Genomic DNA, 12,348 nt, shown 5'->3' with positions numbered 1-12,348 from the left:
AGTTACCACTACCCCGGGAGCAAGCCACGGCGACAAACCCCACCATCACCCCACGCCACGGTGCCCTCCACGTCCCCACCAACCCAACGACACACTACCTACGAGTCTGGCGACTTTGGGGTGCATCCCTCCCGTTTCACAACACTGTTCCTCCGCCCCTTCTTGAGACCAATCCGGTTCGCCAGCAAAGGACAGAACCTGTTGCGCTGGCAGCCGCAGGTTCTCTCCCGGACACATCGCCAACGCATGATTTATCCCTCGGCTCGATCCATCTGTAACTTTGCGCGTCCACTGCCTGTCGTCGAAGCGAATTCCCAAAATTGCTACTGGTGTGTACTATCCAAACACAAGACGTCTGCTACATGTTCTGCAACTTGGCTGGCTATTGCTGACCCCTTTAGTTCCCGACTTTGTGTGGATTCGGGGTACCTCGCATGGTTTGCCCGACCTCCAGGTAGTTCTCGACATCAACACTCCAACCGTGCGTGGTCTCATCTCGAAAGCGGTCCGTCCTGGCTTACTCGATTTTCACCGAGACATTGATAACGCGAACGGCGACAGTTACGCGGAGATGAAGACCGTATGCGACGATCCCGAAGACCATACAATCCGCGGTTGGTACAACGGCTCGGAGAAGGTCAAAGCTAGGATTTTGGACCTCAGAAAGCTCACGCAAGACCAATTCAATGATGCTCTTGACGCCGAGGAGGAGGATGGATACCACGAGCATGGACAGGAGGCAGAGCAAGATGGAGGGAATTTCCAAGAATACAGGGACTCGAGTTTGGACTTCAACAAGAAAAGCTCTGCGTTTGTTCCGCTCGAGGAGGCGCCTGCCCATGGATGGTGAGGTCAACGCGTCGTCCTTGTCAATGGCAGACAAAAATACATCATTGCTACCTAGGTTCAATGCCAGCAAGTCGGCAGCATGAACGACGGAATTCAATGTGTCCGCAGGCTTGCAACCCAGCCGATGAGGAGGAGGACGGTGATTCCGATTTTGACCAGGTCGAGACCGACTACGACGATCTATGTGCAAGAGTGGAGTGCAGGTCCGGACGGTTGTCAAATTGTCAACATTCCCGGCCTTTGGGCAGTGTTGTGTGCACAACACACCCTGCCTTTTGGAACTCGGCGAGCTATACTCAGACCATCGATGGCAAACCGTGTTCTTTTCCCCATTTTCTCTTCCCATCTTCTCTTCCCATCATTCGTCCCCCTCAACTTCTCTTTTCCTCTGCCGTACTTGGGTCCTTCATCGTGTCACCAGTCCATGCAAAAGCGACCACGCCTGCTCCCCGAAGTTTGTCGCTGATACCATGCTCCCAAGTGCAAATGCAAACAGCGTCTTTGGTTCCTCGTCTACGGAAATGCGCTTCTAGCTTGCCTTCACGCGACGCGTTGCCGCCGCCACGCCCTGTGTCTTTTCTCCGGTGCATTTCGAAGTCAACATGCACCCCAACGGCCGACGACACGCTCCAACAGAGACGTACTCGTGATTTCCATTCTCTGTTTCCCTGTTTACGACCATCTTAGCCGATGCGCTTCCGAATATGAGCCTGCTGCAAGTTCTTGTGGTTTCACATGTCTTCATCTCCTCATCTGCGTTCTCCAATGGACGTCCTCCGTCAGTGCGAGCTGCTGCCTGACGCTTGCCATGGGATGGCAATCTCATGGCATAGAGTACACACTTTGATGCAGATCGAATGTCGGCAAGACTTTGCTGCTCACACGGTTTGCGTTTGGCTCCGGCCTTTCGACCTTGCGCGTGCCAACAGAGCCTGCTAACAAGAGCCTTCTTCACTCACAGACCCTATTCTTGGATATCTTCAGAAAGGACCAAATCCCAAGGGAACATGAGGATTGGTTTGGAGGAGTCTTCTCCGGCATTCTGGTGGTACTCTTGGTGGGCCAAAGAATGGTGAGGGCCCTCATCTCTTCAAAGGACCCTTTCGCGCCAGCACGAACCATCCGGCGGGCTATTTGGCAGGTCACGGCTCTGGTTAGCAACCAGACTACAGCGCTACTCGAAGCCCAAATTCGACGGTAATGGAGGCCTGAGGGTTGGCAGCCTATAGGGGAAGACAGGTTGGCTCCTGCGCTGCTCATTCTCCAGGCCCTTGGCACCAACGAGCACCCAGAGCATAGATACGTAGCATCAACCTCTTGTTCGTGCTGTCTAGTTCGTCAGACGCTGATTTCCAAACAGCTTATAGCATTCAGTGAGAAAGACACCTGCTTGACATCGTTCAATCGGCACACGCTTGTTTGTTCTCAGCGATGTTTCTTGGTCCTATTTTGCTTAATGGTGACGGTCTACTTGACATTGTACGCGAATACCTTCGCGCTGAGCTCACGGCCACCAAAGCTCTTTGCTTCGGACGGGACTTGAACAGCATGAATCGCAAAGCGGATTTCTTTGTCTTTCTCATAATCTTTCTCAAGAATGTGTTTTTCCTGAAATATGAAGCTTTTCCTTTGAACTATTCTTCAACCCCATCACCTCGCAAGGGACGAAAGCATCAAGTCCTACTTTCTATCATATTCTAAGCGACTGCCAGAACTACCAAAGCGTCTCATAGCCCATATGACATCTCTCCATAAAGCTTCAAATGTTCTTATTCCTTTTACAGACGCAATCCCTTTCAGCGTCATGTGGGTCTCTGTTTCCGCAGCTGAGTAGGTATCATGTGACTCCAATCCCCAGCGATGAATCCAATATGCCGTGTCTCCCAAGTCTGCCAAAGCTTTTTCAGCAATGAGCAAGCACCAAGCCGGTGGAACTAACTATTCCGCGAGCCTCCACTCGCGAACAGATTGGGCTCATGCGGAAGGGCGTGGCCTTGGACACATCGACAGGAGCTGGAGCTCATCATGTCACAGGCCACCTCAGCCGTCAAGGTTGCGCAAGTCAGACGGAGTCATTGTATGCGAGTCTCATTATACAAGGCTGTTGCTGCGCATTTGAGGCCTCGAGACTTATAGCCTGAAACTGAACAGCTACGAGGCGGCTTCAGAGTCATGTACTGCATGCATAGCACTCACCCCATCATCTCTTCACACAATCGGCTTATTCACCGAATTCACTGGCGACTTACTCGCCAAAATCAGGATCGCGCGTACGTTCCGCAAGCTGAAAATATGATTAAGCCAGGTTTTTGGTGGTCGACCTGAGAAAGATGTCGGACGTCGTCATCTTCCAGGAAATACAATGAAGCCCATTCCACGTGGCTGACCTCGGCAACTTTCGTAGCAGCCGATGGGAGAGTATTATGGACGGTCCGAGAATAGCGCTTTCGCATTTAGCCCAGCGTAACCATTGGAGTCCGGCTCTCAAATTCCGGACTTCCTGAAGCTGAACTCGCGCACACTTGCCGGTCGAATTCCTTCTCGCCTTTGAGAGCTGAGACTTACCTCACGCCTTATCCACATCTCGACTACTGTCTGCACAGACTCCGAGACGTTACGAGCTCCCATCTGTCCTTTCATTGCCAACGACAGTACCACTCGCTTGCGGCAAAATTCCTTTTCTGTCTTTGTCTTTCAAGTTCAACTCGTCAGAGACTAAACGACTTGCGAATTCTCACAGGCAACGAATTTGAGCCACACTCACATTGCGACCCGTAACTCGACCGCGGCAAAATCTGGGTACCCCAAACCTATTGTTCGGAAGTTGCCTGCTTCCGCCCGACCATCGCGATACAGTTTTTCACTTGCCCCGGACAACTCCGACACCATGACCAAAGCAGAAGTTCCAAGACGCCAATGTGAGTTCTCAGTCTCACGCAAACGATATGAGACTTTCTGACAAGGGCTAACCGCGACTGCCACTTTCCAGTGCAGCCCGACGGAGGCGCAACTCTTGGGACGATCATCCGACACGAAGCTTTGGGCCCCCGAAGTCGATTTTTCAAGTTTCGAGTTTCTCGCCCTAACGGCAAAATTGCCTGGCTTCACGAGCGCGAAGCGCAGATCATTGACGCGGAAGCCGTCTTCACGTTTTCGGAGAACGTCAGCTCTAGAGAGCGATAGGCCATTTCGACCGACAACCCTCCACCTTGCAATATTCTGTCTCTCAGAATTGATCTGCATCTCACCGCTGGCTTACCAATCTCATACAATGTTCAGCTGCTCGGTCAACAGCAAGCCGTCGTCTGCAAGGAGTCTGCACTTCCAGTCTGCGTTGTGAAGAAGTACTGGTCGATTGTGAAGGCCCACACAAACATGACCAAGGAGCGCTTTCTTCGAGAAAGGTTGCCCGCTCTGATTGAGAGGCGTCTTGAGCTGGCTGCTCTGTCCCAAAGCCCTGTCCAAAGACTTGCCCCATATCTTCCATCAGTCGTCAACTCCTCTATCTCAGATCTTACAGCCCCATTTGAGTCGAGAGAGCTCGATGAAGTTGGAGTTTCTATGCCCATCGCTAAGCCAGATCGGGAGGTGAATGGAAGGTCCGTTGACGGGCAACCCGAACAGAAGCATTGATGTCGGGTCTAGAAGTGGTGTCTTGCAGAGCGCATTTTCTTTTTCCATCCAGCTACTCAGACTGATTTGAACTTCCAAAGGTCCGTGTGATGATATAATTCGCTCGTTGAATTTGGTTCTTCGCTGACAATGTGGACTCGCAGGCTATCTCGCTACCTAACAGTCTTGACCGCCAGCACAACTTTCTATTGGGCCTTGATGATCCGGACGTCAGCCTGAGCACCTTGCTCTATAACCATTACGTCGACAGGAAATAACCTAAATATCATGCTTCTGTTATAACAAGACGTGGAACCTCCAGGGGCTTCACTACAATAGCAACTTTTATATTCCACCGGATTGCCCTGGTTCCAAGATTTGCAGAAAGAGATGAAATGGGTCTATATGGAGGGCAAATGGGCCATAACATAGGCACGATTGCGTCAGCAAAGCCTTGAGGGTTGTTCAGATGGGCCGTCCCGGGGACTGAAATCGTATGGCACCGTGGGAACGCGGTCGAGAATGGCACTGTTTGGAAGATTTCATTGACAGATTGACTTGCGCTGGAGCAAGCCCAAGCTGTGAACTCGACATTGTCTGAGGTAGCTACGCAGCATAGGTGATAATTACATCGGTTTCTGAGCCGCTAGTTGCGTCAGTTTGATGACAGGAATCAGCAGCGAATTATGCAAGAACATGTGAGATTTAGAGCGACGGCGACCAGTGGAAGACAGCGGTAGAGGTACATGTGGATGGCATGAGAAACACCAATACCCTCATTTCTATCCCCCTGGTATTACCTATCTCTTCTCCAATAAACGAGTACACCTGTGACGACGAGCTATGACGAGTTGAGGAGGAAACGAATGCTGCGTGATCAGGAGCATAACCGTCTATCGAGGAGCCGCAAAGAGGCACAGTATGTCAGCTATGCCATGGCAAAAGCCCTAGTGGTCGCATGCTGGAAATGCTCTTGGCAGAGAGCTCGCTTGATGTCAATCAGAGCACTAGGGAGGAATTTCCAACTCATCACCAGAGGCCACTTTCTCCAAGCGTCTGCAGGGGCATCGGGATTTCGTTCGAAGTCAGAACGGTTCTGGTAGCGTGTCAGCAGGTGAGCTGTTATGATAATAGTGTCTAGCAATTGTTGCGGGCGGCGCCAAGAATTCAGGCTTCCGAGACGTTTCAGAGTTGGATGAGTTAATTATTCAAGTCACAGCCACGAATTTGGCCGTTAAAAGCCCTGAAGAAAAGTTAGAAGGGAAGAAGGCTTCTCCCGAATCAACCTGCTCACCAAACACTCAAGGCGCAAATGAATTGACGAAACCACAACCGCCGCTGGGTGGTAAGGACTGATCCCAGTGATCGGCCAAAGCAGATGTGTTTTTCTGCTGGCTCTTCTTTTCTGGCAAAGACATCTTGGTCATCTCAAATGATTTTCCTTCCCGCCCGGCAAACTGCCAATCACCAAAACAAAGGGAGAGATGTTCCAATAACCCTAACCCTAAGTAACCCTAAGTAACAGAGATAAGAATCTCAAGAGATTATGTCTCGCCACACCTTGGCAGTCTTTGTAGTGAAGTTTGGAACTCGGTTTCAAAGATGACGGCGAAAAGTCCACGGCAGCTGGATCTCGCTCCTCTTCAAAGCCAGAACATGCTGTTATAGCACGCGTTGGCGTTACAGGTGCGGAAATAGCAGCGGTTTTAAATTACCGAGCGAGAGTGCAGCCATTCCAGATCTGACTCGATGCAAGACGGAGAAAGAGGGGATTATTGTGCGGCCGGCTTCGCGATGGTATGGCCGTGGCCGCAGTCGGAACGTGTGTGTGAGCAAGCTTAGACGTGGTCGCGCTTCCGTTCGGCCTTGCGAAGAAAGCCGAATTAGATATCTGAGCACAGAGAAAGTTGGACAAAGGACAGCTATAGTACCTTAGAAGGAGATGTGCCGGAGCCAAGACATCCTTGGGGCTGGTGGTATGCATTCCGCAGGCGCTGCGTCATGATATCGGTGAGCGGATGCCGAAGATATCAGGCTGTACGGGCGAGTATCAGCGGCAGTAGATGTCCCTTCAAGATATCTCGGATGTTTCTTGAGCTTTGAGCATCGGCAGATTCTTCGCAACTTGGATCGCGGTTCGTCCCCCACGTCCGCAGGTCTCTTCCTCGAGTGCAGCATCTCGAGGCCGACAAATAGGTAGAGCCTGACCGCTAGTGCCTTGACTTGCCGATTTTCGCTGACGGCATTTGATTTCTGTGATATTCAGATTCTGTCCAGAGGCGTTGGCTGTTCTAATTGCCTTCTAGCGTTGTCGGCTTTTCGGTAGCCCGGTTCGATGATATCGCCATCTCCGACGACGACATGGGATCCTGCATGTAAGTTAAATGGCCAACTGCATCAGCAAATCCCAACTGCAGCTATAGATGGTGCCGAGCGCTGAAAGCATTCAACTTGAGAAATGTGTGAGAAATCTCGGGCTTGCAGTTGTAGACGCCCTTCGCACGCTATTGGGGAGTTGGTGCATTGCAAACGGTCTTGAAGGGCGCCGGAGGAGTGGCAGGCGGAGTCCACATGACCTGATTCAGTATAACGGAAGAAGATGGTGGGCTTTTGATCAATTGTTTTGTGGATTCATCAATTGTTTTGTGGATTCAAAGTCATCGTCTCTCGTGGTGCGCGTGTTCCCATACTGTTCTCCGGTCACAGCGGATTTCCTCCCGCCTGGACTCTGTCAAGTGTACATGCAGTAGAGAGATGGCGGTAGTAGAAAAGCTGGCCTGCGAATAGCTTTGGGAGCATGCTGACTTTGAAAAGGCTGAAGTCGGCACAGTTTGCTCCAAAATTAAACATGTCGCGGCTAGATACTTGGGCACCTAACAGACCGCCTCGCCATTTCAGCATAGCCGAACGGCGGAAACCAGCGTGATCTGCGCCTGGTTTCTTGTGAGCGACATAGCAAATTTTATCCGGACTTGCACTGGTCAAAGCAATACGCATGGTCTCTGAAAAGGGGGGACAACGTCTCACGGCGACCGCAACAAAGACTTCAGTCTACGGACACAGCTGTCTAACATTGATATTTTCAGGACGTTATTACTGATACCGCTAAGGCGTGGGAACATCCTTTGTCCCTCTGATGCAGAGGTTTGGTGTGGCTTCTGACGGAGAAGAGTGATAAACATCCAATGTGTGCGACATGATGCCCGCCTTTCATTTTTGTTTCGGTTCAAAGGCTGTGAGAGGCTCGGCCATATAGGTATTCGTCTCGGCATACTGTACTCGTACCAAGGGGTGGAAATGTCTACTCCCATGCTCCTTGAGAACATGGAATGTCGAGACCGAAGTCGTCGAACGCCAGACTCATTGCGCTATTCATGCGTTCTAATTTAGGCACACCTGCAAAAGGTGATTGGCCAGGGATTTCAACCTGAACTTGAGCCCTCTCGGAGCTGCACGTGTGGTCTGTTAAATCCCTAGTGGCTAATTCCACGTTTGGTTATGCACCTATGTACATCTCTTGGAAAGCAGTTTGCATCTCCTTCAGCCCTTCAGCTTCTCCTCATGGTTCCCATCATGGTCCCTATTTATGGCTTCTTACCAGAGCTCAGAGTACTACCACTTCCAAGTCAATCTTTGCGACGTTCGCAGATGCACACGACCCATATGTCTGATTCATTCCATTCGGATAAGTCTTCTAGGTTCTTCAGAGCACCCCGATCACAAACATCAATACCTGCCGCGCAAGCATGCTGTCACAGTTACCGCAAGTCCAACGGACTGCAACTGTATCAGACCGGAGCCCGAACCGTTCTTGTTCTTCTGCGTCTCGACCGGCGCAAGACTACCACTGCCGCAGATTGCCACTGTCCCTTTTGCTTCGAAGTAACGGCCGCTGCCCGTCATGGCCATGAAGACTTCATACCTCATCAACGCCGGGAGGACATATATCGTGCACAGGCCTCGTTTCAGCAATGACTACACAAAGCCCTTCTTCGCGACACCTCTCGACCTAATATGCTGCATCTAAACAATCTCAGCTCCGACAAGATGAGATGGTGTGTCTGACAGTTCAGTGGGTGCAAGCCTTTCCCAAAGTCTGCGTTGGTTATGGGAACCCACGCTGACTCTGCCTGAGTCAAATCATATGCAGTCACCGAAAAACATCATACGACACATGTTCAGCATTTTCGCGATTAAATTGAGACTTTCACCGTTCGGTAGGATACTGACTTGCATTCAACTCCTGGCGAGCCCCGTCAAGACGATCGTTGTAGAATGGTATGACTGTCAAACTCTATTGCAGTAACCACAAATGTGTTCATCCATCAGCCCAGCAGCACATGGCCGAGAAAGCTTTCACCCTCGTCAGACTCGGTAGTCGGATAAAAGACGACGCTGGCTCAAGGAACACCAAACGTGGTTGTGCATGCAGGGGCGGCGGCTGTCATGGACTTCGCTTTAACTGGGCAGACCACGGGATCCAAGTGGCTTCCTTCTTTCCGCGGGCATGTTCATACTAGTTGTCTGACGCCAGAGGGAACAATGAGGGATTCCAACCGTTGAAATCAATAGCAGACGTTAGCAAATACTGTTTTGTGTGGGACCTATCACAAAGATCGTAGGCAAGGTCGAATGCCGCGACCGTATTGCCGCACACACGGCTCGTAGGGCAAGTGTCACACGCATGACCTGGACAAGATGAGGAGCTTGACTGGGAACTTGGGAAAAGAATCTGTGGATTAATGGAATGATGACACCTCATAATCGGACACAAGCAAAAGCAAACGCTTTGATAGCATGAATGGTACGAAAATGATTCTGTTTTACGACAAGGCCTATGGACGAAGGGGAACCAGACACATGACAGTAATTCAACCCAATACCCGTTGATGCTGCCAACTAATAGTGCTTGCTTAGTTACCCTGATGAACATCCACGATTCCATCGCTGCTAGGGGCTATCTTGCCCATGGCCGTCAATGTGGCAGCTGCCCGGGGCGTTATCTCCTTGTCAAAGATGTCTACCAAGGTCTTTTTGGTATCCGCAGAACTGTAGTGGATGTTGTGACGACAGAGGACATTCCGGAGGGTGGCGACCTTCATGGCCGAGGGCTTGAAGTCGGGGTCAAGGTAGCCGACGTCGTCCCACATAGAAGGGATATTTTCCAATGGAGTCGCTGCAGTACCATCGCCTTTCGATTCCGCCGGGCCTTCTTGAAGTGTCTTTTCTGAAGGCTTGGAACTGGAGGCTACCTCTTCAGGAGAAAATGTTTTGGACAACGATGGCTTGGTGCTGTCCAGATGCATTCGTTGAACTGCACCGGTAAAGTCGTCATTGTCGACGATGAACCGGGCCTTGGCTTTCTCGGACCGTTGCTTCTTCATCGCGAGGCGCGGCTGCGGGTTGAGGATCTCGTTCGAAGGGTGGTTTTCATCGGGTGGTATGGGAGGGATTTGGGAGTCATCGGGGTGGGACTCCTTCCCAGAGCGGGTTCGTACCATTGGAGTGTTGAGCAGTGGATTTGACGATGGCAGATGAGTGTCTTGGTCGTGTGAGGCCTGCGGCGGTTGATGGAAGTTGTTGCGATGTGGTGGAGGTTGACTCGCGATGTGATGGTGTCCGGCCGATGCTGCTCTCTGCCATTGCTACACAGGGGTGAAGTTGGCGCCTTCCTCAACTGAATGCCCGTTTGAGTACGTGGTCGCCCTGATTCGCGGCGGTCGCTGTGACTGGATGTGACGTCAGAAGGTGGGGCTGGGGGAAGAGGCCCTGAGAGACAGAAGGAAGGTCCAACTAAGACAGTAGAGAAGTTGCACTCAGCAAACAAAGGCCTGGGTATTCTTGACTCCTGCCTTGCTAAAGGAGACCAAACAGATTGGATAGGTACCGATTCTCGGAATTATGCACCGTCCACTTACGTAATCAGGCTGCACCACTGCGCTGCATCCTCCAGCGCGCCCGACAAAGACCTTATCGTCGCCTCGCAGTCCTTTTCTTATCTACTGACGTTGCCTTAAGGTTTCCAAGGCACTCCTGCCACGGCGCCGGTGGGTTGAGCCACTCTCCACCGACCCCGCCTGGTGGATTCACATGGCGCTTGTTGCAGAAGTGGCACAACCCAATCCATTGCACCCCGGAAGGCGCTCCGTACTTCGCCAAACTTCCTTTTGGGGAACGCCCATTTTGTCGACTCGAGACCCAATTTACGCTGCGAATGAACACATCCCAGCTATTTCGGCACGAAGAGATCCTGCAATCGGCAGAGCAACCCGACAGAAAGGAAGCTATGTCTCGCGTTTCCTGATCTCCTGGGCCCCAGATCATCGCCGCCTTTCTCGACCGCCACGGAGCGTCTCCCGCAAGCATCGCCAAACCCCGCAATCTTCGCCAAAGCTTCAGACTTTTGCCTCCAGTCTTGGTGCGCAAATCCGACCACCAGATACCAACGATATTCACTCAATCCCAAATCTCACCCGTCCACGTAAGAGGTCTTTTTTCGACCATCTGCCGCGCACTTCATCTGTTGACCTACCCAGATGCAGCTGCAACCGTACGTCTCGGTGCCTGAGATACATTGGGTCTCCTTCGGGTTGAAATCTCTGCTAATCATGGACAAGAACACACAAAGCACGAAACGCCCCATACCACGACCCGCTGCCCGTTTTCCCAGACCTTTCAAGATGAACTCCGGCCCTGTTGCGTCGCCCTTCGCCGGCATCAGCCTTGATCCAAAGCACGCTAATACCATCTTGCAATCTCCGGACAAGATTTACGGGTTTCTGAAGGAGAAGTGGTCTACCGCGAGAAAGACGGCTTTTCTCGCCGCAAGGAACGATGTTGCTCTTGCTAGGTCTCGCCTCCTCCTCAACATGCCGCACACCTTTCTAGGATCGAACCCGGAGAAGGCTGCCGCCCATCTAGACCAAGCAATTGGTCAGTCACAAGCTAAGTCTGTTTGGTTTTCCTACGAGCTTCTGGACTCCGAGATCTCCGATTTCTGTGCTGAGATGGTCGAAGAGAACCAAGAGATGTCAGAGGGGGACGCCGCAAAGAATTTCGTTACCATGTTGAATGACAGCGAACGCATTACGTTGTGGCTCAAGATCAAGCTCGAAATACGTCTTAGCCTGGAGTACGGTCTTCTGAGTCTCGATGCCGATCCAAAGACCTGCATGGCAAGCCCAGCGGGTCACATCAGAAGGCTTATCGTTCTACGTTGACCCAAGCCCAGAGGACGAGGTCGACTCGATTTGGATCAAGGCAGCCAAGGTATTCAAAGTTGCCATGGACAATGTTCATACAGCCTACCACGGGTCTATAGACTTCCGGGATGGAGAGTTTGTCCAGGATGTCACCAGTGCCGTGAGCGTGGTCTTCCAGGACAACTATCGAGACACCCTCGCCTATGTCAAGCAGTGCGTCTTGGAAGCCCTCGATCTGCGTGTGGCCACGGGGCAAAAAGTCTCCTTCGCAGAAGTCCGCAGGATTCAAAACGAAGCGTGGGACACCTACGACTCGGAGAATGCGCAACAAACATTGTTGAAGGCGAACGCCTCCTACTTGGCGGTTTGCAACAAGGTGGTCCATGACTCATGAGACAGATGCGAGCTTCTGATATCTTGGGCACAACAGCAGACTTTGATCGTCTACACTGCTTCTACCTTGGCTTTCCGTCTTCAACGAAGGTTTGAGGAGTCCTTGTATGGAATTTGCCACAAATTTGTTGTGGCGTTGGGCTTCCAAGTCGCTCTTGGCATATTTCTGTTCTTTTGCCTAATACCAGGAGTATCGTAACTTGCTTCGCCATATCACAAATATGTGTCCCGAACGTGATTGCAATGCCTCTTCATCCTCTTGACTTCTGGATAATCTTCCCTCGCAACCGAC

At 51.5% G+C, this 12,348-nt stretch overlaps 3 protein-coding genes across 3 annotated transcripts; 2 read left to right on the top strand and 1 right to left on the bottom strand.

The window, feature by feature from the left end:
- Window positions 1-401: 401 nt before the first annotated feature.
- COL26b_014299 (uncharacterized protein) lies at window positions 402-850 on the top strand (the record flags this gene model as incomplete). Its single annotated transcript, XM_053186874.1, has 1 exon — window positions 402-850. A coding segment is annotated over one exon (449 nt), but the record flags the coding sequence as incomplete, so codon positions are not given.
- Window positions 851-9,374: 8,524 nt separating this feature from the next.
- COL26b_014298 (uncharacterized protein) lies at window positions 9,375-9,962 on the bottom strand (the record flags this gene model as incomplete). The annotated part of the gene is made up of 1 exon (XM_053186873.1): window positions 9,375-9,962. One exon carries the CDS (start codon window positions 9,960-9,962, stop codon window positions 9,375-9,377), a length of 588 nt encoding a protein of 195 aa, XP_053029182.1.
- A 1,179-nt stretch (window positions 9,963-11,141) lies between these two features.
- COL26b_014297 (uncharacterized protein) lies at window positions 11,142-12,057 on the top strand (the record flags this gene model as incomplete). Its single annotated transcript, XM_053186872.1, is given in 2 exon segments — window positions 11,142-11,676; window positions 11,693-12,057. 2 exon segments carry the CDS (start codon window positions 11,142-11,144, stop codon window positions 12,055-12,057), a joined length of 900 nt encoding a protein of 299 aa, XP_053029181.1.
- Between the last annotated feature and the right edge of the window lie 291 nt (window positions 12,058-12,348).

This window comes from Colletotrichum chrysophilum (genome assembly GCF_026319265.1).
Source record: "Colletotrichum chrysophilum strain AFK26 chromosome Unknown scaffold_331, whole genome shotgun sequence".
Lineage (NCBI taxonomy): Eukaryota > Fungi > Ascomycota > Sordariomycetes > Glomerellales > Glomerellaceae > Colletotrichum > Colletotrichum chrysophilum.
Note: the sequence above shows the minus strand (reverse complement) of the source record. Positions and strands in the feature narration are given on the sequence as shown.